The sequence below is a fragment of the Physella acuta genome, unplaced genomic scaffold (genome assembly GCF_028476545.2).
Source record: "Physella acuta isolate Inbredline_101_S28 unplaced genomic scaffold, ASM2847654v3 ptg000418l, whole genome shotgun sequence".
NCBI lineage: Eukaryota > Metazoa > Mollusca > Gastropoda > Physidae > Physella > Physella acuta.
This window is the reverse complement of record NW_026731937.1, coordinates 389856-415475: the sequence shown is the minus strand read 5'-3', so window position 1 is coordinate 415475 and position 25620 is coordinate 389856. Positions and strand designations below refer to the sequence as shown.

Here is a 25620-nt window from a genome sequence, read left to right as displayed (position 1 = left end):
GTGTTTATACGAAGTTTTTGTATATTATTTACATAGCTCTACATTTAATAGAGGTAAAGCGTTAGACTGCTTACTCGAAAGTCTCGAGTTCGAATCCGGGTTTAAATCAGTCAACGTCATTGATTCCACCCAGCTCTGATGGGTACCTAACTCATTTTAGGAAAAGTAAGGCGGCTGAGCATAGTGCTGACCATATTATCCCTTCATATGCCGATGTTACAGAAACAGGTGAACTCTACTTCACTTTTCCCACGGACTGTCAGGTTTGAAAATGGAACTTTACTTTTTCAATTAAAATTATTTTATTTTTCCTGCAGATCACAGTTGAGATCCTTACGATTATTATAATCCTGTTCTCACATATGACTGACCTTATCAAACCATTGTTGGAATTTTTTGACGACGACGGCAGCCATGCGGAAGTAATTCTTGAGCTGGCAAAAACTCTGTCTGACATCTTAATGTGTATGATATTTACTCGGTTATCGTTCTTGCTTTGTGGTTGTAATTTATTATCAGTTTTATTTATTTGTTATTTATCCATTTTTATATACAACCTACATTCTAAGAATAGGCTTGAAAAATCTATGTAATCATACTGATCTCTTTTTTAAATCTTAAAAAAATGTGTCAAGCAATAAAATTATAGTTACATTTGTAAAAATTAAAGCTCTTTGGGAAATATCGATTACACTTATTTTCATTTTTTTGTATTGAATATAAGACATTGAAAAGCCATTTTGAATTATTTTATCAATTCAAATATTTATAAAAAAACGCACTCAACCCTTCCTTAAGGTCAATCGTAGTGGTCAGGGAAAGTCAAACAATGAAAGCCACAACAATTGTTTTCCCTGATAAAATACAAAATAGTTGACAATGGGGTATAGTCTAGTAGTTTATTTATATTAAGTATTATAATATATCTTATCACCACAACACACTGACTATACTAATCAAAATTAAAAATAGAAGCGTTTGCTAAATTGCTATTATATTACTAGTAATTGTTCGTTTGAAAATTTCTAACGTTACTAAAACCAAAAGTCATTTTGTACTTATTTCACAAATGTTTTAAAATATTCAACTTTGGTTGAAAATATGCTTTCTGGCAACAACAATTTGGAACCATTTGGAACCAACTTTTCATGATAATTACATTGGTTCAACATTTTTAAACAAAATTATTTTCATTAAAAAAAATGATTTTTGCAATAATACATTTGGCTAGTCAATTTTAGCCTTATCCGCAACACTAGAAGAAAATTGTTTAATACTATAAACAATGTAATATTTCAGCAATACTATCAGACACTTATTTAGCACTGTAATCAATGTAATATTTCAGCGAAGCTAGAAGACAATTATATACTGTAAACATTGTAATATTTACGCAATGCTAGAATTGCAATTTCCAGCAACACCAACATAATATCATTATCATTCAGTACTGTAAACAATGTAATATTTCAACAAATCTAGCAGAAATATATTTAGTACTGTAAACAATGTAATATTTCAACAGCACTAGCAGAAAATTATTTAGTACTGTAAACAATGTAATATTTCAACAGCACTAGCAGAAAATTATTTAGTACTGTAAACAATGTTATATTTCAACAACACTAGCATGAACTAATTTTCTTCTGTAAACAACGTAATAATCATCATTCAGTACTGTAAACAGTTCAATCTCTTATACCACTAACAGAAAACTGTTTAGTACTGTAAGCAATGTAATATTTCAACAACACTAGCATACATTTATTTACTACTGTAAACATTGTAATCCTTCACCTCAGGGTCTCTTGTAGTGGCCATCAGCCTGGCATGTATCACCAGTATTATAAATATCTTACACATGATGTCATGTTTCAGGTGAGTTAAGCTTTCAAAGGTGACAAGGATTTTTTTTTAAATTAGCATCTTATATATATATATATATATATATATATATATATATATATATATATATATATATATACGCATATAACATATTTATAGATATATATACATAAATTGTATATATATATATTTATTTATATGTATATATATATATATATATATATATATATATATATATATATATATATATATATATATATATAACCAGTTCCATACTTAGAGATTTATACGCAATTTTAAACTAAATCTAATAAATCTATAAGTAAGAAAAGTAAGTGGTGATATCTCTTACCATACAATAACTATACAGAAATCTACGTTCACTTTAGTGCTTTTTATACAAATGTTATGCAAAAAATTAATTATAAAGCCTAGGTTTGAACATTTTTAAAATTTGCATTTATATCAGTCTTAATATTGTGTAGCCAAATGTATATATGTATGTATTTATGTATGTATGTGTGTATTGAAATTATTTTATTTTACAGAACAAATTTGTATGCCCTATACAGGGGAGATAATAGTCACATCCCTCCAGCCTCTTCTAAAAGTGCAACCTCTTTGTGTGTAAGTGATGGTGTCGAGTCCTTATTACGATTGTCCCATTATTGTCTATGTTGTACTAGTAACTTTTTTCATATATAATTTGTTTGGATAACACCATCCTTCATGTGTACCTGTCTATCTACAGCTAGGTAGCATCAAATATGGAGGGTTTCAGGTAGCCTACATTGTGTGGGGTGAGTAGTCTACATTTATATACATTATTGCCAGATACCCATTAGACTCTGAACATGCTCGGTAGTAAATTTCAATTCATTTTAACAAAGACAAGCCTATTAGATTTTAGTACTTGGTATAGTGATCTTATTTTCGCCATCTTATGTTTTGATAATTGAATGTTGAAAAGATCAATGAATTCATATCAATTCTTCCAAAAGCTTACCTGATCAGCAGCGTCATCCTGTTCATAATCTGTCTGATTGTTGCCGTTTTTATATTGCTACTTATGGAAGGCTACACTGATTGGCTAGTTAACAAGGTGCTACAAGTATGGTAAGTTTTAATCTCACATGCTTGTTCATAAAGCCTGATTGTTGCTACATTTGTTTGTGTGATTATAAAAGATTACACCGATTGGCTAGTCAACAAGGTGCTACAAGTATAGTGAGTAAAAGTTTTTACTCATGTCAATATGCCTATAGATAAGTGGAATTGTTGTCGAAACACGTTGCTTAATTTTAACCATTTTTAAATAAGAGTATGGTTAGCATATCGCTTGACCTACTTTTTTTTTACCGTCGTCATGGTAATGATGGTTGCCGAAAACGACGATATCGTGATTCCGTTTTTTATAAAATGTTTCATGGTCATTTCAGAAATATATAATTAAAATCGTTATTTTTACGTATGATTCAACGATGCGGATCTAGTTTTAACAATGGACGATTAGTGTTTGATGCAAGCTTGCCAGTTGCACATTATTTTGGTCTAATCGCTAAGAATATCGAAAAGAACATAATAAAAGTAAACGAAACGTGAATTGCTGTGTTTAATATTGTTGTAAAAATTCTAAAAAATACTCTGAACTATAGATACTTATTAATAACATTCTACTAAACTAATTTCATTAATTTAAAAAAAAAATTATCCAGGTTTAAAAAAAAAACCTTCAAAAAATAACTTTATCAAGACAGCAGCTAGCTAAGCCCGCCCATTTTGTCCGCCGTGTATTTGAATAGGAAAAACTCTAGCAGGCGACACATTTTTGCTGAACGTCAGTGAACGGTCAATAGCGTTATAACACTCCGTATTTGTCATATCCTCGTAGCCCTTTCTAGGCTAACGTTTACTTTTGTTAATTAAAATTGGTATAGAATTAAACGTAAGCAAGTGTAGTTTTTAATTGTTGAAGTCATCTTGAACAATAATGAAGTCTAAACTCTGAGGCATCACCCTAGGTGTGTTACCAACATAATAAATAGAACAGCCTATTCCTGACCAGATTTAAGCAGATGTTATAGTACTGAAGAATATGTAGTTCTCTTCTACTAGACTAATTTTAAAATTCAACTAGTTTAAACTGTAATTTTATCAACAGGACTATTGTTAACAGTTAAAACTGTAACTTTATCAAAGGCCCATTGTTAACAGTTAAAACTATGAATCCCAAGAATAGGGCTATTGTTAATAGTTAAAACTATTACCCTCAAGAATAGGCCCATTGCTAACTGTGGAAAGCTGATATTTTCAACAGGCCCAGCGTTCTCGTGGGTTTTGGGCTAATGATTGTTCAAAAACTCCTTGCCAAGTTTTTGTTTCTTCAAGATCGTGGTCAACATTTGCGTCTGGACAACAGGTGAGTCTTTGTTACAGTTGGGTTGGCTACAGGTGGGTTGGTTACAGGTTTGTCTTATTTACATATATTTGTTTCGAGTGAAGTGACTATAGTTAACTAATATAACAAAAAGCCAGTGTTTGCTGATTTTTGTCAAAACATTTAACGACAATTCTTTACTCCAAACACTCCAGGAATTTCTTCTTCATCTTCACCTACTTCATGTTCTTCTACAACATCTTCCTGGGTCTGGTTTCCTGCCTCATGAGAATTATCAAAGCCGCAATGGTCGGAACTCTATTTTTAGCTCGGCTGGACAACAGCACCCTGCCTCGAAAATTTGAATTTTTGGATCCAGGTTTGGATTTGTTTCGTTTATTCTTTAGTTAACAGTATAATTTTTCGATCCAGGTTTGGAATTTTTCATTTATTCTTTAATTTAAAATTTGAATTCTTTGACCCATGTTTGGATTTGTTTCGTTTATTCTTTAATTTAAAATTTGATTTTTTATCCACGTTTAAATTTTTTTCGCTGAATTTTTCGTTAACTCTTTAATTTAAAATTTGAATAATTAAACCCTGGATTGGATTTATTTCAGTACTCTTTAATTCAATTTTTTTAAATTTTGAGTTGTTAACTTATTTTTCATGAATAATTTTAGACCTATTCACAGTAGTCCTACACCTAGTTAGTACGTTAGCTAGTTACCATAATAATACATCGTAACCTATTAGGCTATTAGATAATACATTAAATAACTTTCTGGACTTGATATGATAGGTTTTCAAAATTTGAGTAAAATATTTAACATTCAATTTATAATTATAGTTGCGTTATTTTTTGCCTTTGTATCATTGTCTGTTGACAAGACTTTTAATACGTTTATGTTTTCAAAGGTGGAGACATACAAGTATATTTTTAAAAATTTACAATTTTTGTTCATATAAAATGGCATAAACAAACAAAATATAACAATTGTTTCTGTTGATAACATTTAAATGTTATAATTTTATTTAATTCTATTTATTTACCATTTAGTATTTAAAATTATCAGCTGTTTTTCAAAAGTTTGTGAGCGTATTAATTCTTTTATTGAACTTAAAACAATTAGTATTTGTATCATATTATCATATATGTGTATCCTACATTTATTTGTACTGATTTTGTTAATATAGGCTACTTAAAAGATTTTTGTCTTCTAAGATTTCGCTTATTTTTTAAACATAGAAGAAAGTTCATCTACATTATCTATAAGTGCTCTCACAATGTATTTTTATCAGGCTTTGCAGCTTATCAGGGCTACATACACATGGAGGCGGCCCACACCCACCCAGTAGTGAATGTGTTCATTAGACTCCTCATTAGCTTAAGCAAGTCACGCGCCACCCAGAAAGAGAAATACAGTCTCATCAACATGCCTGATGTTGATGATGTAAAGAAGTTGGAGTTAAAAGCCAGTGAGGAAATTGTTATGGCTGTTGAACAAACTAAAATATTCCTTCCGTACAGATTTACTTTAATTAATTATAGGAATCGATTTTAATTTGACTTCTCAAATTTAATTTTATAGAACGATTTAATTTTTTATCCCAAAAATAATCTATATCATATAAAAATCTTTTTTTCAAGTTTCTTATTGTCCCAATATAATGAATATTTTACTTTCTGTTTGTAATTTTTAAAAACTGATTATTATTTTGATAATAAAGTATAAAATTGGACTTTAATTGATCACCTACAAATTAATAAAACAGAACAATTTTATTTTATTTCCCAAAAATCACAATTATATATGTATGATATTTTTTAAAGATTCTTTTTGTCAACATATAACGAATATTATATTTTACATTTGAAACGAAAAGGTGAATTTTTATTTTCATGAACACTTTATAAATTGACCTAAATTTGTAGCCTTTCAAATGAATGTCAAATACAAAATTCACTTTATTTCACAACTACTATTTTCATGTAGGCATACATAATATTTCTATAATAGATTATTTTAGTCACATTGCAACGAAGAATATATTTTATATCTGTATTAAAAAGATTAGTATTATTTTACTTATAAACTAGATCAACGACCAGTGAATGTTGCTGCAAGGTTTAACTGGCATGTCACCTACACACTTCTGCATAATCCAACTGTAAGTTCACCCTAATAGACTTATAACCACACGTTTTCAAGTTCTTTTTAGTATTTTATTTTTCTACTCATAATTTTCTTTAATAAGTTCAAGTTAAGTTAAGTTTCTTTAATAAGTTTAATAAGTTCAAGTTACAACATGGTAGTTGTAATGTAGAGATAGCTTACAGACGATAAACTTCGAAAAACGATCATTAAGCATTTGGATAACTGAATTGAAATTAAATTAAATGGATCAATGCTCACAAGTTTGCAACAGGGGTAGAACTAACATAACACTGGTTTACAACAATAATTTAAAATATTGCACATTATATTAGTTTTACATAATTGTTTCAAATTACGACTCACTTTTAACCATAGGTGAGACTTTACAGAAATGGATTCATGCAAGCTTTAAAGATAGCACAGCGAGACGGCTTGAAGGTTCCTATTAGTGACAAGCCTATAACAAACTTCGACCTTGTGAAAACACAAGAAGAAAGAGAGAAGGAAAGACAAGAGGAAATACAAAGAATCCAATCAGAACAACAAGATGGATTTTCCATTTTAAACTTCAACAAAAACAGCAACGGTAACTCTGGAGAAAAAGAAAGGAAGTCAAAAAAGAAAGGGCTGGGATGGTTCAGTGTAAAGAAAAACTCAGAAGAAACACAGACGACTGTGAGATTTGATGAGAAAGAAAATGAAAACCTGCAAAAGCAGGCTGTAGCCTAACTTATTCTTACAGTTTAATTATTCATGTGTATGTATATGTGAAATTAATTTTTTTTTAATCTGCTAAATTATGTAATACTTTGTTTTACAATAGAATTATTTCTGACGGTTTTGAAGCTATAAACAATTTTCTCTTAAAAATGCTATAAAAATGTATGCTGCTTATTTAGAAATAACTTAGTTAAAACAATACATTGATTTTAAAAGCTAGAACTGTAAACAAAATACTAAACAAAGCTTGACTTTGTAATGTTAAATTTACGGACAATAATCATAATCATTTAACACTAAAGATGGCTGTTGTAGCATAAATCGTACTTAAAATGGAACCCCTTTTCACCTAACTGTAAACTATTTTACAATATCATGTAGTAGGCTACAGTTGGTTAGGTTCAGTGTAACAATTAGTGTAAGAGTTAGTGCTGATTTTGTCCCATTTAAAACAGTGTTACAATGTTTTGTGTTAATTGTTAGGCTTAACGATGAATATGCAATTTAAACCCTTGTAATACTAAGTAATTTAAATTTTATATTAGATTTAAGATTAAGCAAATTAAATATTTTAATGTTATAGCTATTGGTGTCACTTTTTCATAGATTAATTATCGACAATTTCAAAAATCAATATACAGTGTTTATACAACGATTAGTTTTCAGTTAAACGTTACACTATTATTAAAACTATCACTTTATTAAGATATTTGATGTATTTATCTTTATATATATATATAATTTTCACAAATTAAGTTTAGGCTTTCATTACTATGCTTAGAGGTTGAGACCGCAATAAGATGTTTGTTTGGCTTTATACAAAGAAACTGGTACCACAGCAGAATATAAAATTGTGTTTTGTTATAAAAATTGAAATTATAAAACAGGTTCTTCCTACAAACACAACTACTAACTTCTTCTAACTCTATCTGGTTTTGCTACCCTCAATCCCTTCTACCTCCAAACCACTAGCTTCCAATCCCTGCTACTCCCAATCCGTTTTGCCCACGATCCCGGCTACTTCCAATCCATGTTACCACAATCCCTTTTACCCATGGTTCCTGTACCCACAATCCCTGTACCCACAATCCCTGTACCCATGACCCTGTTACCTCAATCCCTACTATCTACGATCCCTGTGACCACAATCCATTCTACCCACGACCCCTGTTACCACAATCCCTGCTACACGCGATCCCTGATGTCATAATACTGTATCCCACCATCCTGAAGCAGGAACCTGCATTGTTATTTGTTAAACACCCCTCCTACTTTCATTACTAACTTTATATTAAATACATATATATGAGAATTCTCATATATTTTTTAATGTAAAAAACCGATCGTGTATTAAATTTATTTCAATTTTACAATCAGTAATGCCTTACAAAATTTGCTTTAGCAAAAAAACATTTTTACATATTTTGCTTATATATATATATTTTTATAGTGTTGTGCATCATATTTAAATTTGTGCCAATAAGATATGGATCATGGTTTATTGATGTTGATTTCATATAACAATAATTTAGTTGATTTACAGCTTCCATGTAGATTAGTCACCTTACTGTAAATTATGTCTTAATTGCAATAAGAGCAAAACAGAAATGATTACAAATTAAGAATCTTTGTTTAAAAAATATTTTCTCCTAGATCTATATCTAACTTTTCATATTCAGATTTTTTTACATATTTTAAATAACGATTTGTGAAAAAAAAATGTCGTCAAGTAATAAAAATAAACTTTTTTTGTTTTTCACTTTAAATTTGTTGTTATTTTGTTATGCAAACCTAGTGGTAAAATTTTGCTACACGTGTTGTGTGTTGGTATTGGGCGGAAGATACAAAGTTTTATGTTAATCATCATCTTTTCCTTTTCGTGCCCAAGACACATGGTTTCGCCACAAAAAGCTCCCTCCACTTTTGTCCGTCAATTCTCTTGGCAGTCCCCCATGACAGTCCTGCCTCTGCCAGCTGCTTCCCCGCCCTGCGCCTCCACGTCTCCCTTGGCCTTCATTGCTTTCTTTTTCCTTGAAGCGTCCAGTTTAGCGCCATTCATAGCGATGTCATCTGGATTCTTTCTTAGGACGTGTCCCATCCATCGCAATCTTCGTTTTTCAATTATTTCGGAAACTGCTTCTACTTCCATCTCTTGGCGATGGTGTTATGCCAGTGCATGCCTTGATTCTTCCTGTATAATCTCGCGGAAAATAAGTACTTTATATATAACATTTGAATTAATTGTTTAAAAAGTAAATCGAATATTCAAATAATTCAAAATTTTATGTCACATTAAAATGTCATCGGATCTAGATTGCGTGTCAACTTTGAAATAAATCGGTCCGGTCGAAATTTTATCCAATGACGACAAAAAAAAAGAACAAAAGGCAAAAAAAAGAACAACAGAGGCATAAAGTTAAATAAAGGCTTGTAAAAGTGTAATGTATTGTCATAAAACATCATACAAGATATAGAAAATTATAGTATATCACACTTTCCACGGTTTAGCGATGTTGAAGACATCAAGATCTCCTGACTCGTCTCTAAAAAAAGAGTTTGGCCTACTCTCAAACCCAAACAACGAAAAATCAAACTCGTATATATTTCTGATGGCTTCAACAATACTCATATCGACCGCTTTGAACGCGTCAGTAAGGGCGTTGTCTTTTTGATGTTTTAAATTAACGTCTGATTTTGATCTGCGGCTGGCTTCGAATAAAATATCAATGAAATCGTACGCGTCCATATTTTGTATTATCTCCTCTGTGATGTTCGCTGGGAAGTTAATCTCAGAGCTGATGAAGCTTCGGATTTGTAGTTTTCTCCAGATGCGTTTAGCGGCTTCCAATTTGGTCATGCAGGCCGTGATTTTATTGGTCCAGTCTCGGAAAGGGTTGAGGACCGCGTCCTCCACCGCCTGTTTCACCACGTCGTCCGCAAAAGATTCAAAATTAATCTGGGCGTTGGTCAGGTTCAGGGTAGACAGCAAGAACATCAGGTCTCTGTTGAAGGTGGAGGTGTACCCGATCACATCGTAGTCGACGGAGCACGGTTTGCATAGCTCCGCCATGGGGTTCAGATGCACGTCCATGTTCTTGTCGATGCTCCTCAGGTGCAACACGAACTTCAGGAACTCGCTGAACGTGACGTCATTTCCGCAGGTCAGCGCCTTCTGCGTGGCGTCGACCCTGAATTTTTTGATAGCTTTGATCCCCCAGAATCCCCAGTAGAACGGGTTGGGGGAGTAGAGTTTGTCCACGTACACGGAAAATAGTCTTGACCAAGGGTCGCGGACGAACATCAGTTTCGTGTACTGTTTCATCACTGTCTTGAGCGTGTGGTTTTTGTGGAATCGCTCTCGGTGTTGTTTCAGGTACTTGAGATAGACCAGGGCAGTGGGGCATTCGTAGACCAACTTGACCGGTACTTCGAACGGTGATCTGTAAATAATTCGTAAAATGGTTGTTGTGTTTTGTCTTGTTTTTAATAAATGAAAGTTTTCTTTTTTATTTCATATTTAGAACAAGCCACGCTATTTAAGGCGGATGCTGAGGAAAGACTCAAGCGTACCAATCACAATGTCGGGTGTCACCCCGTGCTTCAAAAGGTGACCTGAAAATAAGCCGTAAAATGTATTTTTTTTTTACGGTTTTATTTCATTTATAGTTAAAAAAAAACACGCTATTTTACGCCGACACGGACAAAATATTTAAGTTACTTGTAGGTGTACCAGAGACGACAAAATTGTGGGTGTCGTCCGGTGCGGTAATTGAGGGTGTCACCCCAGCTTCTGCGACAATTTTGCATTTTCGGTTAGGTGTCGCCCCATTCCTATACTATTATTTTAACTCAATAAAACATTCGTTTGGTATTCAATTTTATGCTTTTTCAATTTTGTACCTACCCCCTCCCCCCACCTCCCAACCTAACTTGTGCCCCCCCCTTCCCCCATGTGACGCTACTAGTGTGTATTATTAAGGATCATTACCTCAACTGGATGGTGTACTAACTGGTATTGTGTACATACCTCAATGGATTTGTGTACGTACCGTAATGGGATTTAATACCAAAAGGTATTGTGCACGTACCTGAGCGGGTTAGTGTTGTCTAGCTGGTACAAGAGCTGCCTGAAGAATGTTGAGGCCGTCTTCTCCACCGGGCAGTACAGAACTTCCCTCTGTATGGACACGATAGCACGGGGCTGAGGCTCCTCTTTACTGTGGTTTCTCGCCTCACACGTCAGCTTGATTCTCCTCCTGCAAGAGACATTGTGTTGAGTTGTTGATGTTTTCCAAACCAAAGTAAACGAAATCAATTGTCAGCTGGAGTAGAGATCCTCCAGAGAAAATGGAAATGGATTGGCCACACACTCAGGAAGCCTGTATCCAGCATAACAAGACAGGCCCTCACATGGATTCCACAAGGCAGGAGGAGGAGAGGCAGACCAAGAAAGACCACCTGGAGACGTGACCTGGAAGAAGACACCAAGAAGATACACCTGGGGACCGTTGGAGAAATTAGCCCAGGATGAAATGCCTGACACCAAGAAGATTGGATACACCTGGGGACAGTTGGAGAGACTAGCCCAGGACAGGATACACCTGGGGACAATTGGATAGACTAGCCCAGGACAGAGATGCCTGACACCAAGAAGATTGGATACACCTGGGGACAGTTGGAGAGACTAGCCCAGGACAGGATACACCTGGGGACAGTTGGATAGACTAGCCCAGGACAGGATACACCTGGGGACAGTTGGATAGACTAGCCCAGGACATAGATGCCTGATGCCAAGAAGATTGGATACACCTGGGGACAGTTGGAGAGACTATCCCGGGAAAGCTCATGTCAGCGAAGGGGCGACAGGCAAACCTAACCTAACCTAAAGTAAACGATAACAGAAAGAGAAGGGAATCATTAAAATGGACACTTAATGCAGAAATTCAGAGACGGATCCAGGCTCTAGAAAATAGATGTTTACGCAGACTCATATGGATCGCATACAGATAGTGTAATATATAAAGGTGGAAGAATCAGGGTTGTGATTGGTCCCTTTGAGAAGTTGCTAAGTATCGCCAAAGCAAAGAAACTCAGATGGTGTGGACACGTGAAACAATACAAAAGCCTGTAAGAATTTATAGGGCTGGTAAGTAGGTCAATAAACAGTTCTACGGCTCAATAAAACCTGCATGCGCCATAGAACTGTTTATTGACTTACTTACCAGCCCTACACTGCCGGACCTCGTGCCGGGGGAAGGGGGTGGGTGGATGGATAAAGACGTCATTGTATGTGGGGCATCAATGAACTGGGTGGAATCTTGAAGAATAACTTCATGGAGCAGAAGACTTCAACTGCGGTGCCCCAACTACCTCTCCGGGATGAGAAATCACAGACTGATTCCATTACACAGAGGGTTTTTAAATCGTTGTGAATAATTAGATTATTACAGTTCGTAACCCAGGAAATTCATTGAACTGGTAAAATTTGGCCAAATAAAATATTAAGTGACCAGATCATTATTTGATTGGCCAAGTAAAAGATTCACTAACCATTTAGTCATGGGTATGACCCCAAAAAATTTGATTCTTTGGATTTGATGAAGGCCTTTTAGGGTGATACCAGGTAGCAGTGTGCGTGAGAAAAGATGAGAGCTTGCGAGAAATGAATTACCTTCTCTCCAACATGTCTTCCCTGACGGCCTTCAGATCGAACGCCGGCCATCTTGTGGTGGTCCGGTCTATCCTACCGAACACCCGGCCATGCCGCACCAAGCCAGGACCCAGCCTCTCTGGCAGACTGACCACAAATATTTTCTTTGGCCTTAAGTAGCCTGCAGGACAAATAGGCAACATTAAACTACTGAGGTTCAAATAATTGTAACGAATCAAAATAAACTCAAACACACACACACATACACATACATACACATATGTATATATATACATACATATGTGTGTGTATATATATATATATATATATATATATATATATATATATATATATATATATATATATATATATATATATGATTATATATATATATATATATATATATATATATATATATATATATATATATATATATATATATATATATATATATATATATATATATATATATATATATATATATATAAATATACTTAAGTTTATTTATTTATACATATATTTATGAGTATATATATATATATATATATATATATATATATATATATATATATATATATATATACAGAGAGAGAGAGAGAGAGAGAGGTATATGTGTTGGTATGTCAGCGTGCGTGCGTGTGTGTGTCGCACATGTGTGTACATATGTGTGCGTGCGTGTGTGAGTGTGTGTGTGTGAGTGCGTATATGTGTAAACCCGTATATGTACGTATCGGTTCCTCTGTGTGCGAGTGTGCGAGCGTGTTTGTGTGTGTTTATGTGTGTGTTTGACTTACTTAACTACTTACCATTGTATACATTCAAAACAACCGAAGTTGAAAGCACGCCAAGGATCAAATATTTAAATTTTAGAAACAGAAGTCTGTTCATAACTTTCTATCCTTGCGATGTTCTTCAAAACCTGCCGTCAACATTTTCCAGCATATGATTCACTGTTTTTGAAAACACACACATTTACGCTGCATTTAAACCTAACTAGCTCATGTAAACTATGTTAACGGCCACTGTTTTAAATGTAATCTTCTTTGTAGTAAAATACCAGCATATGTACATAATTACTTACTCTTTTAACACGGCATTTTGTGATAGAAGTTTCACTTGTCGCTAAGAGCCTCGTGTAAACTTTAAAAACCCAAACTAATTAGGCCTACTAATTAATTGATACGTCAATCACCAATTATTGATGAACAAGGTAATTAGCTAAACAGGTGAAACGAGTGTGGCAGTGGTAGCGGTGGTGTGGGGGAACTTGTTAGTGGTAGCGGTGGTTTGGGGGAACCTATTAGTGGTAGCGGTGGTGTGGGGGAACCTATTAGTGGTAGCGGTGGTGTGGGGGAACCTATTAGTGGTAGCGGTGGTGTGGGGGAACCTATTAGTGGTAGCGGTGGTGTGGGGGAACCTATTAGTGGTAGCGGTGGTGTGGGGGAACCTATTAGTGGTAGCGGTGGTGTGGGGGAACCTATTAGTGGTAGCGGTGGTGTGGGGGAATATGTTAGTGGTAGCGGTGGTGTGGGGTAACCTATTAGTGGTAGCGGTGGTGTGGGGTAACCTATTAGTAGTAGTGATGATGTGGGGAACATGTTCGTATAAGTGATGATGTGAGCACTTCTTTCAGGCCTCTCCCGAAGAGGTCACTGACCTCGTACTTGCACGTCCACTGACCATCTCCCGCCTGCACGATACACATTTCAATAGAAAACATACACTTTAATTGTAGTCAGCCCAACTCTCAAACACCTGAAAGCTACAAGCACCCCCCCCCCCCCACGCCCTTTCCTGATCAAAACTTCTACAAGAAACCGTATCCAGAAACTACTTAATCTGGGCCATTGTTTACTATAACCCTGGGCTAATAGCTACCCTGGGCCATTTTGTATCCTGAGGTTTGTTTACATTTTGTTATAGTGTAAGATAGTCGACATATTATGTAACCCTATAGACCTCTAGGCCTATAACAAGATGTCCTTATAATACAAATCTAACCAGAGTCGAAGTGCAGTATATCTGATGCTGATGAATTTGAATTAGGTTGTAATCAATTATAACTTTTCTAGCTTGACTTCCCTAATCCTCACGAACCGTAACAAACCATGTTTAAGTTGTGACTACGTTTGTATATACCTATCAATAAAAACAAAATAATCTGCACACTAGTTTGTTTGGCTCCCAAACTTACCGGAATCGCCTCATCCCACTTCCTGTTACATTCGTGTGTGTTTATGTCAACAAAACAATTACTTGGTTTCCTGGATAGGAGAGTATGAGCTATTGTGATGTAGCATAGAATTTTATACCGCTAGCTAAATAAATAGAAACAAAGGAACACCAATACAAACTTTGTCTTGTTTGCAGGCTTACAAAGTGTAAAAAAAAGTCCCCCTTTCGAACCCGACGATGCATGGGGCAGGTGAAGTAGATTTAAACTGTATATCTGAACTCTGAATACAAAAAAATAGTGTTGTCAGCATTTTACCCAGCAGTCTTTACTTGTCCTATTGTGAGTTAGGTACCCATTAGAGCTGGATGGACTCAGGGACGTTTTTTTTTTAACCCGGACTCGAACACTAGACTTACGGGTTTGCATTCAAGCGCGCTACTGTTATTCCACGCTGTCCCGTGCTTACGAAGTATCTATCTATATAATTCTCTTCTGGGAGACGCTAGAAAACAAGCTGTAAACGCGCTCCCTACCACCCCCACCCCTACATGTTCTTAGTGAGCTGTGTTCACTCTAAATGTTTACAAACAGATCCGGGTTTAGTGACGACTATTAGGGGCAGATAATTTAGTTTGAAACGATTTTAAACGTAGGGGAGTAACTAAGTGGAGTTTACTTTATAGGAGGGGGGGGGAGGAGTGGGGGAGGGTTATCGTCCTTAACGAGCTACTTATAGTGTTTTAAAGAAATATTTTCAGTGGCAGCGTTGGTACTGTCGAATTCACAAATTATGAATTACTGAAAAGTAGAAAAAAACAACAACTAAATAGCGGCGTAATAATAAACGAAAACAGTGTTTGAAAAATATTTCTTTTCTTTCCACGCGGTTGGACAGTTTTTCACACATAAAAGTTTTAGCCGCTCTTAAAAATGTGTCAGTAAGACAATAGACAAAAGCTGGAATATCTTGCTGAGCTGTCAAGATAGTGCCAGAAACAGACAAAAGTAGAAACAGTTTTTGTTGCGTCCCCATAGGTCCTGAGCACGGAAAGGAAAAGATGTTGATGGAAAAAAAAGTCAAAAACTTCAATCTGTTCTTTATAAAGAGTAATGATACACACGACCATAGGCTTAAATATATGGTTTTATTTATTACTTTATAAATAAACAGGGAGTGATCTCCCCTAAACTTTCTCGAATATTCTTATATAACTTGGAATATAGACATGATTTTTAATTACTTAAACTTTTAAAAATAGAATAGAATCTCATACAAAAAAAAAGAATTGCGCACCAAGCGAACGCCAAAACAAAATGTGCATAATAGTGCATAATAGTGCGCAATATTATTAGTACTTTTTTAGAAATCGGAAAGAGCGTAAATTAGTACTTCCGGTCAACGGAAATTACTCAAAATTTGACAGAAGGTAGAGAATTAGATCTTTTACTTACATGTGAAATTTCATTTATCTATCTGAAATAGTACTCAAGTTATAGGCTTTTGAAAAATTCAAAGGAGAAAAAGTACCACTTCCTGTTATCGGAAATCGCTCAAAAGTTGATACGGATCTACGATTTTGATAAAATACTTATATATGAAATTTCATCAACCTAGCTGTAACGGTACTCAAGTAATCGTGTTTACACACACACACACACAGACACACACACAGACACACAGACATACGGACAAGATTGCAAAATTATGTTTTTCCGTATCAGTGAGGTGTAAAACGTCGAGATTTGTAAAAATCTCGATTTTTTTTGTACGATTACAATACTTTCTCTATACTATGTAGGCCTATATACGAGAAAGTAAAAAGTCAAAAACTTCCATCTGTTCTTAATAAAGAGTAACTAGAATACCCGTCATCCGTTGGATAACTGTGGGTTTCGGGGGTCATCCATCAAAAAACATCACGTCTGTCACTCAGAGGCATAGCGACCCTTACCGGCGCCCGGGGACAAACTTTTCGATTTTAACCCCCCCCCCCCCCCCCCCGAGATTTCGATTTTCAACCCCCCCCCCCTCAAACTTTTGATGTGCACCCCCCCCCCCCCCACTCAAACTTTCGATTTGAACCCCCCTCAACCTTTCAATTTATTTTTCCAAACCATTTTGGCGCCCCAACATATGTCCCCCCCGCCTCCCCTCCCGCCCCCCCCCCCCTCCTCGCTACGCTACTGCAGTGTCACTTATCGTCACAAAAACAGACCCCACATTCAAAAATATGTTTCTTATCTTTTAAAAACACCGAAAACACCGATTTCGGACTATCCCTTCATATACTGACGTCACATGTGACCTACTCAACTCTACTTCACCTGCCCAGTGTCCCGCCAAGTCTCAGACAACATGTTTTTATCGTTTAAAAAACGATTCCAGCCGAGCATGTCTCTGACCACACTATCCTTTCATATGCTTAGGACAAAGAAACAGATGAACTCTACTTCACCTGCCCTGTATCCTGCCAAGTTCAGATAGGCAACTTTATCATTCACATCTAAAAAAAAAAAAAAATTGAAAAAAAAAATATCATTGACATATTGGTCTAGAACCTGTACCACCCGCATGAGAGCGGACTACGCTACCAACTTAGCTATTTACTCGTGACGTCACAAATGAATTTTTATACTATACTTTTAAGTCTCCGCGCATAGATCTAGATCTAAGTCTAGTAGTAGAATCTAGTAACTTTCAAATTAAATTTTATCTTAAATTAGCCAAACAAAGATTTATATAAAATAATTAAGGCCTGAAATAGATTCTAGATGTATTAAGTCCTGAAATAGATTCTAGATGTAGAATTTACATTAAGTCTAGATCTAGAATTTACATTGAGTCTAGTGACCTAGATCTAGGCTAGATCTAGATCTAGGCTAGATTCATAACTTTCCTTCGACAGCTGATCTTTAGATCTAGAGAAATTTATTGTAAAACTAAATGAAAAAAGACAGTTTAAAATTGATATAAGTGTTGGAACGTAATAAATACAGCAAACGGACGTATTGTTAAAGTTATGACCGACAGAAAATTAGATTTAGAACGCGTTAAACTTTTGAATGGGAACACAATTTTCTTCGATAGACGCCGCCATTTTATTGTACTAAAGAGTAAACAAAAAAACTGTGACGTCACGGTCCCGCCGAGTGTAGTGGTAGTTCTAAACTTTTTAAAAAAATGGGTTACTCTGCGTATGAATAAATCAATAAATTAATTAACGTCTTTAAATAAATGTGTGATTAACAGTCTGTCTTAAAACAAAAATTTTTCTCTACCTACATACTATTTTACAGCTTTCCACGATGAGTGCAACCATGCGAGATAGTCAATCAGGCAAACAAACAAACAAACAAAAAAATAAATATTCAAACATGTAAACAAACTTGACTTTTAGTAGTATATAGATGATACACAAGACCATAGGCTTAAATATATGTTTTTATTTATTACTTTATAAAAATGAATAAGTGCATACTCCTGCACATTTCTTTTATTCCCCATCTCTTCACAACGTACAAACGTGTACATATAATACAGAATTTAATTCATATAATACAGAACACATATTTATAATACAGAACTTTTACACATATATAATACAGAACATATAACATGTATAATAAGTATAGTACAGAACATGTTCACTTATATAAAGTAAAATAGAATGAAAATTGAATAATTTGAATATTTTATTTTAATTCAAATTAATATAAAACGCTGTGATGTTTTTTTACATGTTTTGATTAAAAAACCTAGGGTCTTAAATTTATATTCATGGAAAAACGATTTATTGGCTAACATAACTATCGATAACCTAAATTGTATTATTATCTTGGTTTACTACATACTCCATCTTTTCCCTACCTTCTAACTATCTTGGCGACAAGCAAATACATAGGAAATGTAGACATTTGAATAATAGATCTCTTATAAGACACACTAATCGATAATTTTAAACTAAACCTCTTTAGATTTGGGCGTCAGTGGAATATGTTACTTCCCTTACTGAACAAATGAAAAGATGACTTGCGTTGTCCTTTCAACACTTAATTTTAATTATCACAGCCAACCTGACCCCCCCCCCCCCCTCCAACCCCCCATCCTCTACAATTCAACAATGCCCTTGTCTTCACGTTTTCCAGCCGTCAAACTAATCTCAAGACAAATTCTTCCTTTAAGTAAACGCCAAAGAAAACCACCGACCACACATCAATACCCTTGCGACGTAGCCCACCAACCCTCAAAGACTCACATCCTCAAATTTTCATTCTCGCTTCAACCTTTCTTGTTTTTAAACCCATGTTTAAACTTCAAAAATATTTTGCTTGGCTAATCTTTCTCTTGGCCATCGCCTAAAATTGAACATCTTAAAATCTAGATCATACACCTGGTTGATCCTGTTCATGAGACTTGAACTTATAGACATGTACGCTTTTGTGTACACTTTCCTCTTCTGCTGTCTCAGGTTTTGGTACGCCCTTGACTTCTGCGCGGCACTGGTTAAAATATCGATGAAATCGTACGCATTCATGTCTTGGATCACCTGCTGAGTGATGTTCGACGGGAAAGATAAATTGGTGCTGATGATTCCCCGAAATTGGAGTCTCCTCCATATACGACGCGCTGCGCTTAGCTTCGACATACACTGTGTTATCGCCTCACTCCATTCTTGGAAGGGGCTTAAAACCGAGTCTTCAATCTCGTTGATGACAAAGTCCTCAGCGAGAGTGTGGAGTCCAGTTTGTGAGGTTTTTCCATCGAGCCAGTTCGTGAAGACGTAGGACAGGTCTCTTTCAAACACGGTCGTGTGACCGATATAGTCGTAGGGGACCGTGCAAGGCCGACACAGGTCTACTGCTGGGAGGAGGTCGGCGTCCATCTGACCTTGACCCGGGGACAGGTGATGCAGGAGGAATTCTGAAAACGTGACGTCATGGCCGCACCTCAAGGAAAGCTCGGAAGGATTTTGTCTGAATTTTTTGACGGCCGGGACGCCCCATTTGGTCCAGTACCGCGGGTTGGGGGAGTAGAGTTTATCGACGTAGGCGGAGAAGAGTCTGCTCCATGGGTCCCGTACAAACATCAAGTTTTTAATTTTTTCCCCGGGGGTGGCAAACTGGGTGTTGTTGTACAGGTCGACATAGTTGAAACACTTCGGACATTCACGGATGAACTTTGACGGTATCTCAAATGGTGATCTAAAGATAGAAAGGATGTTGACAAGTACTTTAAAAAGTAATTTAAAGGGAGAGAAGTTATTTTAACAAGTACTTTAAGAACAAGTAATTTAAAGGGAGAGAAGTTAATTTAACAAGTAATTAAAGAAAAAGTAATTTAAAGAGAGAGAGAGAGAGAGAGAGAAGTTAATTTAACAAGTAATTAAAGAAAAAGTAATTTAAAGAGAGAGAAGTTAATTTAACAAGTAATTAAAGAAAAAGTAATTTAAAGAGAAAGAGAAGTTAATTTAACAAGTACTTCAAAATGTGGCCTAAAGAGGAAGAAGTTAATTTGAAGGGTACTTTCAAATGTGATCTAAAGAATTAAAAGTTTTATTTTAACGGATCATCTGAAGTGAGTTTCGAAGACAACATAAGTGGTTCTTCATATAGTGAAAAAAAAGAGGGAGAGACAGACAGAGAGACAAAGTACACGTTAATCTTAAGGGATTTGAAATAGAACTTAACGAAACTTTTATGAGTTGCTGCAGCGTGTATCTGTATACTCTAGATCACGGGTTCCCAACCTGGGGGTCGCGACCCCCCTGGGGGTCGCGAAGGGCTTTCTGGGGGGTCGCCAACTGGTATACTAAACCTTAGTAATTTGAAACAAAACATAAATATTTAGAAGAATTTTTGAAATTCGGCTTTACTAACATCACTGGAAAGGGAATAGAGAAGAAGCAAAGCGCACTGTACAAAGTTGTTCTCAGTCACGAATTTATGAAATCTTCAAAACTAAAACGTCATTTGACACGAGTCATTCGAAACACACCAAAAAAGATATGGAGTTCTTTCGTCGGTATGAAGCTAGTTGCAAACGTCTGAGACTTGATCGAACAGGAAGTTTTCACCAAGGAAACACAGCATTAGTGCAAGCATCACATGAAGTCGCGACAGAAAATGCCAAGCAAAAAAAAACACAATAGGAGAAAATCTCATCAAACGCTGCATGTTTTGGTCAAAATCGGGCTTTCAGAAAACAGAAAAGATTTAGCTCCCTAATCACTGAACTCACCAATCGCCATCAAGACTCCATTGCTAGTATAAGTCGTAAATTATATAAAATCTGGAGCCTTCAAAGAACTGAGCAAAGACCTGAATAAAGATCACGAGGTTCTGCTCTTCTACACTACAGTGCGCTGGCTGTCAAAGGAATTGTTGTGAATCGTGTTTTTGAATTCAAATCTGAAATCAAATTGTTCTTGGAAATGCAAAGGAAACAAGACCTTTTGGTATACTTAAAACGACATAGAGTGGTTGGAGAGAGTATCATACCTAGCAGATGTGTTCGAAAATCAACATAAGCATAACCTGAAGCTTCAGGGAAAATGAACGAATATTATCACTTTCCATGATAATCTCGGGGCATTTTTAACAAAGCTGCAAAATCGGCGAAGAAAATAAATCTTGGAAATATTGTAAATTTGAGAAACTCTGCAGTGTGGTAGATGAATCTAATTGTGGGATAATTTAAATTTTGAAAGAAGAAATTTCTGGGCATCTTGAATCTATTGAAAACGAACTGCAGCGCTATTTCTCTGAGCTGAAAAAAAAAGAATCTGCATTGACGCATTATCCATTCTCTTCTTCCCTTGATGTTGCCAGCATTCCCGATGAATTACAAGATGAATTCTTTGATTTCTAGAATGATTCCGCGTAAGATGAAAATCTTCAGACACAATTTTGGTGTAGTATTAACCATTTATATCCAAACGTAAAATTGATTGAATTTTCGAGAATATAATTTTATTCTGAACACTATTTTTCGATTAAAAACAAAATTAAGATAATGATAATGACATAGGTTGGCGTTAACAAAAAAAATACTTTAAAAAAAATTAACCGCGATTGTTTAGTGAATATTATGCAATTTTACTCATGGTATTAAAACAGTTATCAAGAGTAGTTCATATCGTAAGTCTACTACAAAATCTTATTTTAGTGCTTATTAATTTCTTACTAATTTCGGCTTTTTAATTCTATGGGGGTCGCGGGTGACTTAATTTTTATAAAAGGGGGTCGCCACTCGAAAAAGGTTGGGAACCACTGCTCTAGATCAAACAATTAACCGCATTGGGTTTCTCTGTGTATTTCCTGTCCTACTAATAAGCGCAAGAGGTACGACTAGGGCTGACTACTAATATTTCTGTTTCTGTATTATAGATACCACATTTTACCGCATTAAATGTGTCTTATATTTGAGGTCTCACTACTTACCGGAATGGGTCTGTCTTTTTAATCTGGTACATCATTTTCTTGAGAAACGTGGAGGCCGCTCCACCCACGGGGCAATACATAATTTGCCAGGCTAGAATCCCCCGCGCTGAATGATTTGTGTTCGAGTCTTGAATAGTACTACACACCTTCTCTATAGTTCGCCTGCAAATGTTCAGCTTTGTTGTGAGTATTATATATATATATATATATATATATATATATATATATATATATATATATATATATATATATATATATATTGTGTTAAATCTGAATCAATATGAAGAAGTTTATAACAAGCTAAGTCGGGACCCCTATATGGCCATCCTTAGACTGCCAAGTGTATAAGTTGCTGGAAATTGTTATGGTTCTGCTATCACATTTTTCTGCCCACTTTACAGACATGATTAGAATGTCCTTAACTGACCATCGTTCATATCAGCTTGCCATTGTAGCCTTTACTGGCTATTTTTAGATTAGACTGGCAAATTTTTTAGATTGAGTGACCACTTTAATATCGTATGGTCATTTAGGCATTTACTGGCTACTTTTAGATTAGACTGGCAAATTTTTTAGATTGACTGGCCAATTTTTTACATTGAGTGACAACTTTTATATCGACTGGCCACTTGGGCCTTTATTTGCCACGTTTAGATTTATTAGCCATTTTAGACCTTGACTGGCCAATTTTAAAGCTTGAATGGCCAGACATTTAATAACCCTTCATAGTCCTATCATGGCCCCTGAACCTATACTGGCAACTATTAGATTACACTATTACACGATTTCCATAAAGACTTTTCTAAGACCATCCACAACCTTGTCGCCAGACTTCAACTAACAGACATTCTCGCTCACCTTTGATGCTCCCAATCAATCGATACTTGCGTCATGTTTGGTGTCGGGTATCGATGTTTGGAGTACACCCAGTAATAAGAATAAAGCGACGTGTTGTTTGTCTTGTCACGTCGCACCGGGAAGGATTTGAACTCGGGCCGTGGACCAAGATAATCTGACGTGAAAGAAAACCTTGCTTCAAGCAAATCAAAACAACAATAATTATCCAATAAACCGGGAGTGATCTCCCCTAAACTTTCTGGAATATTCTTATATAACACTACGGGGGATGGCAACTCGGGATATAGACAATATTTTAAATCCATTTTTAAATTACTCTAGTTATCGTGTTTACAGACACACACACACACACACATACACATAATACAATCACACACACACAGATATATGGACAAGATTGCAAAACTTTTTTTTTGCACGATTACAATACTTTCTCTTTATTTTGTAAACGAGAATGTAAAAATGAAAAGTCACCAATAAATAACATATGTATTGGGAATTTTAACATTTAAAAAATTTTAACATTCAAAAAATAATTGCCCGAAAAAGATTCCCCAGAGTTGTTACAATAAAATTGTTACATATTGTTACAATAAAAAAACGTATCTTAATTTACTGTTACAATAAAAAAACGTATCTTAATTCGCTGTTACAAATGAGCGCAAGTCTCAATAGATAAATCTTAATAGAAACTCGGCTTATTTTTTTATTTATTGTCATATTGTGAATGGCATAAATCTAAATAAATGTTTAAGTTTATCCAAATTATTAGCAAGAATAGTTCTTTGACTTGAAGCAAATTGGGGGCAAATTGCTTTCTGTCCATGTGTCTCATTACATCTGAACCCCAAATTAAAATTATATGTATATATATATATATATATATATATATATATATATATATATATATATATATATATATATATATTGTCTATGTATATATAGCATATGTACATATAACATATATTACTATATTATATATAATATATAGCCTTTATATTATATATATATATATATATGATGTATATACATATATATGATGTATATATAGTTGCGTGTATGTACTCACCATCGTAAAGTATAAAGTTACACGCGGCAAATACACAACCAATGAACCAATATTTGATCTTATAATACAGCACTGTGTTCATGGTATGTTCTGGTTCTTCTTTCACTCAGATGACCCCTACACGTCATGTGACCACCCACAGATCAGGTCAGCTACAGGTGTGTATGTTGACATCTGACCGGCACTGACCAATGGGTCACGTGTGTTGACACTGGGAACAAAAGGAATATGATTTTACAATTATTTTTAGCTATTTCTTTAGCATTTTCTGTATGTTTATTTATTTATTTATTTTTAATTTATTTTAAAAATCACGATAGATACATTCACTTGGTGGACGAAGGTAGACTGCGCTTGCTAACCCGAAAGACACGAGTTCGGAACACGAGCACGAGACCGTATGTCAGCTTTTTACAGAAGTGACCCTCATATTCAAGCTGGGTGGTGTGATACAGTGGCGGAACTAGAAAAAAAGGGCCACCCCGCAAAAAAATTTTTTAGCCCCCCCCCCCCCCTCCCCATATATATTATTATAATATATATATATATATATATATATATATATATATATATATATATATATATATATATATATATATATATAAACACAAAATACGAACATAGGATACTCATTTCTGGCCTGTTCGGGTTGTAATAAATTTAAAAAATTTAAATTAAAGCAAATTACAACATCATGTCATGTGCGTAAGTGAACTAGAGTGTTTGTGAAAATCAGTTTTATTTTATTTCTGTTATAAGACAATTTGACCTCCAAGTCGGTAAAAAGAATATAAACCATGCAAGCTTTGTATAAGTAATGGTGTCTCGTGTTATGTTTATTTTTATGTTTTTTTTATTTATATTATTAACTTTAAACACATTTACTTTTTATACGATGTCATTCTTTAGTAGCTACTTTATAAAAAAAAACAATTAAAAGAAATAATTGTTTTTCAATTTGTTAAGTACAAATCTATTAAAAGGAGCTTATGAGCACCCATATTTGACTATTTAAAAAAGGGAAATAAGTCATGGAAGTGGTTTGACACGTTTGCTTATTTTTGATAAGTTTGATTGTAGGAGAAAGAGGACTCGGCTATCACAGTGCTTTAAAAACAAAGGGAAAAATAATATACCAGAGCCTGGGGTGGTGTCTATAGAATAAAGATAATCCTACCGCAGTTACGGTAATCTTTTTTACAAAACAACCATCAAGTCAAAAATGCAAGAAAATTTTTAAAAGTTTGAAAAAAATTATGGTCGGCTGTGGGCCCCTAAATGGCGTGGCCCCCCCCCCCCCCCCCCGCATTGCGGGGTCTGGCGGCA

General features: G+C 35.0%; 3 protein-coding genes across 4 annotated transcripts; 1 reads left to right on the top strand and 2 right to left on the bottom strand.

The window, feature by feature from the left end:
- The first annotated feature begins 362 nt into the window (after positions 1-362).
- On the top strand, positions 363-7140 carry LOC131942663 (receptor for retinol uptake stra6-like). The gene is made up of 7 exons (XM_059302563.1): positions 363-465; positions 2847-2961; positions 4163-4264; positions 4438-4601; positions 5525-5701; positions 6324-6394; positions 6757-7140. The coding sequence occupies exons 1-7, from the start codon at positions 363-365 to the stop codon at positions 7108-7110; spliced, it is 1086 nt and encodes a 361-aa protein (XP_059158546.1). The 3' UTR covers positions 7111-7140.
- A 2377-nt stretch (positions 7141-9517) lies between these two features.
- Positions 9518-13885, bottom strand: LOC131942658 (uncharacterized). Of its 2 annotated transcripts, XM_059302557.1 has the most exons (5): positions 13833-13885; positions 13558-13701; positions 12773-12932; positions 11190-11357; positions 9518-10541 (listed from the first exon to the last, which is right to left on the bottom strand). In XM_059302557.1, the coding sequence occupies exons 2-5, from the start codon at positions 13637-13639 to the stop codon at positions 9590-9592; spliced, it is 1362 nt and encodes a 453-aa protein (XP_059158540.1). In that variant the 5' UTR covers positions 13640-13701; positions 13833-13885; the 3' UTR covers positions 9518-9589. The 2 variants fall into 2 exon arrangements, with proteins under 2 accessions (XP_059158540.1, XP_059158539.1); XM_059302556.1 differs by having other exon boundaries at positions 13558-13868.
- A 5172-nt stretch (positions 13886-19057) lies between these two features.
- Positions 19058-24500, bottom strand: LOC131942657 (uncharacterized). Its single transcript, XM_059302555.1, has 4 exons — positions 24295-24500; positions 23226-23379; positions 22368-22529; positions 19058-20129 (listed from the first exon to the last, which is right to left on the bottom strand). The coding sequence occupies exons 1-4, from the start codon at positions 24374-24376 to the stop codon at positions 19235-19237; spliced, it is 1293 nt and encodes a 430-aa protein (XP_059158538.1). The 5' UTR covers positions 24377-24500; the 3' UTR covers positions 19058-19234.
- Positions 24501-25620: the final 1120 nt, after the last annotated feature.

Excerpts from the sequence above, each read along its gene's own strand:
- LOC131942658 (XM_059302557.1), bottom strand. The coding sequence starts at position 13,639 with ATGAACAGACTTCTGTTTCTAAAATTTAAATATTTGATCCTTGGCGTG. Across the intron at positions 12,933-13,557 it reads TGTTTTGAATGTATACAATG|GCTACTTAAGGCCAAAGAAA; the intron begins GTAAGTAGTTAA and ends TTTGTCCTGCAG. Across the intron at positions 11,358-12,772 it reads GAAGACATGTTGGAGAGAAG|GAGGAGAATCAAGCTGACGT; the intron begins GTAATTCATTTC and ends TGTCTCTTGCAG.
- LOC131942663 (XM_059302563.1), top strand. The coding sequence starts at position 363 with ATGACTGACCTTATCAAACCATTGTTGGAATTTTTTGACGACGACGGC. Across the intron at positions 2,962-4,162 it reads AACAAGGTGCTACAAGTATG|GCCCAGCGTTCTCGTGGGTT; the intron begins GTAAGTTTTAAT and ends TATTTTCAACAG. Across the intron at positions 4,602-5,524 it reads ATTTGAATTTTTGGATCCAG|GCTTTGCAGCTTATCAGGGC; the intron begins GTTTGGATTTGT and ends TATTTTTATCAG.
- LOC131942657 (XM_059302555.1), bottom strand. The coding sequence starts at position 24,376 with ATGAACACAGTGCTGTATTATAAGATCAAATATTGGTTCATTGGTTGT. Across the intron at positions 23,380-24,294 it reads TAACTTTATACTTTACGATG|ATTATCTTGGTCCACGGCCC; the intron begins GTGAGTACATAC and ends CTTTCACGTCAG. Across the intron at positions 20,130-22,367 it reads AAAAAGACAGACCCATTCCG|ATCACCATTTGAGATACCGT; the intron begins GTAAGTAGTGAG and ends TTCTATCTTTAG.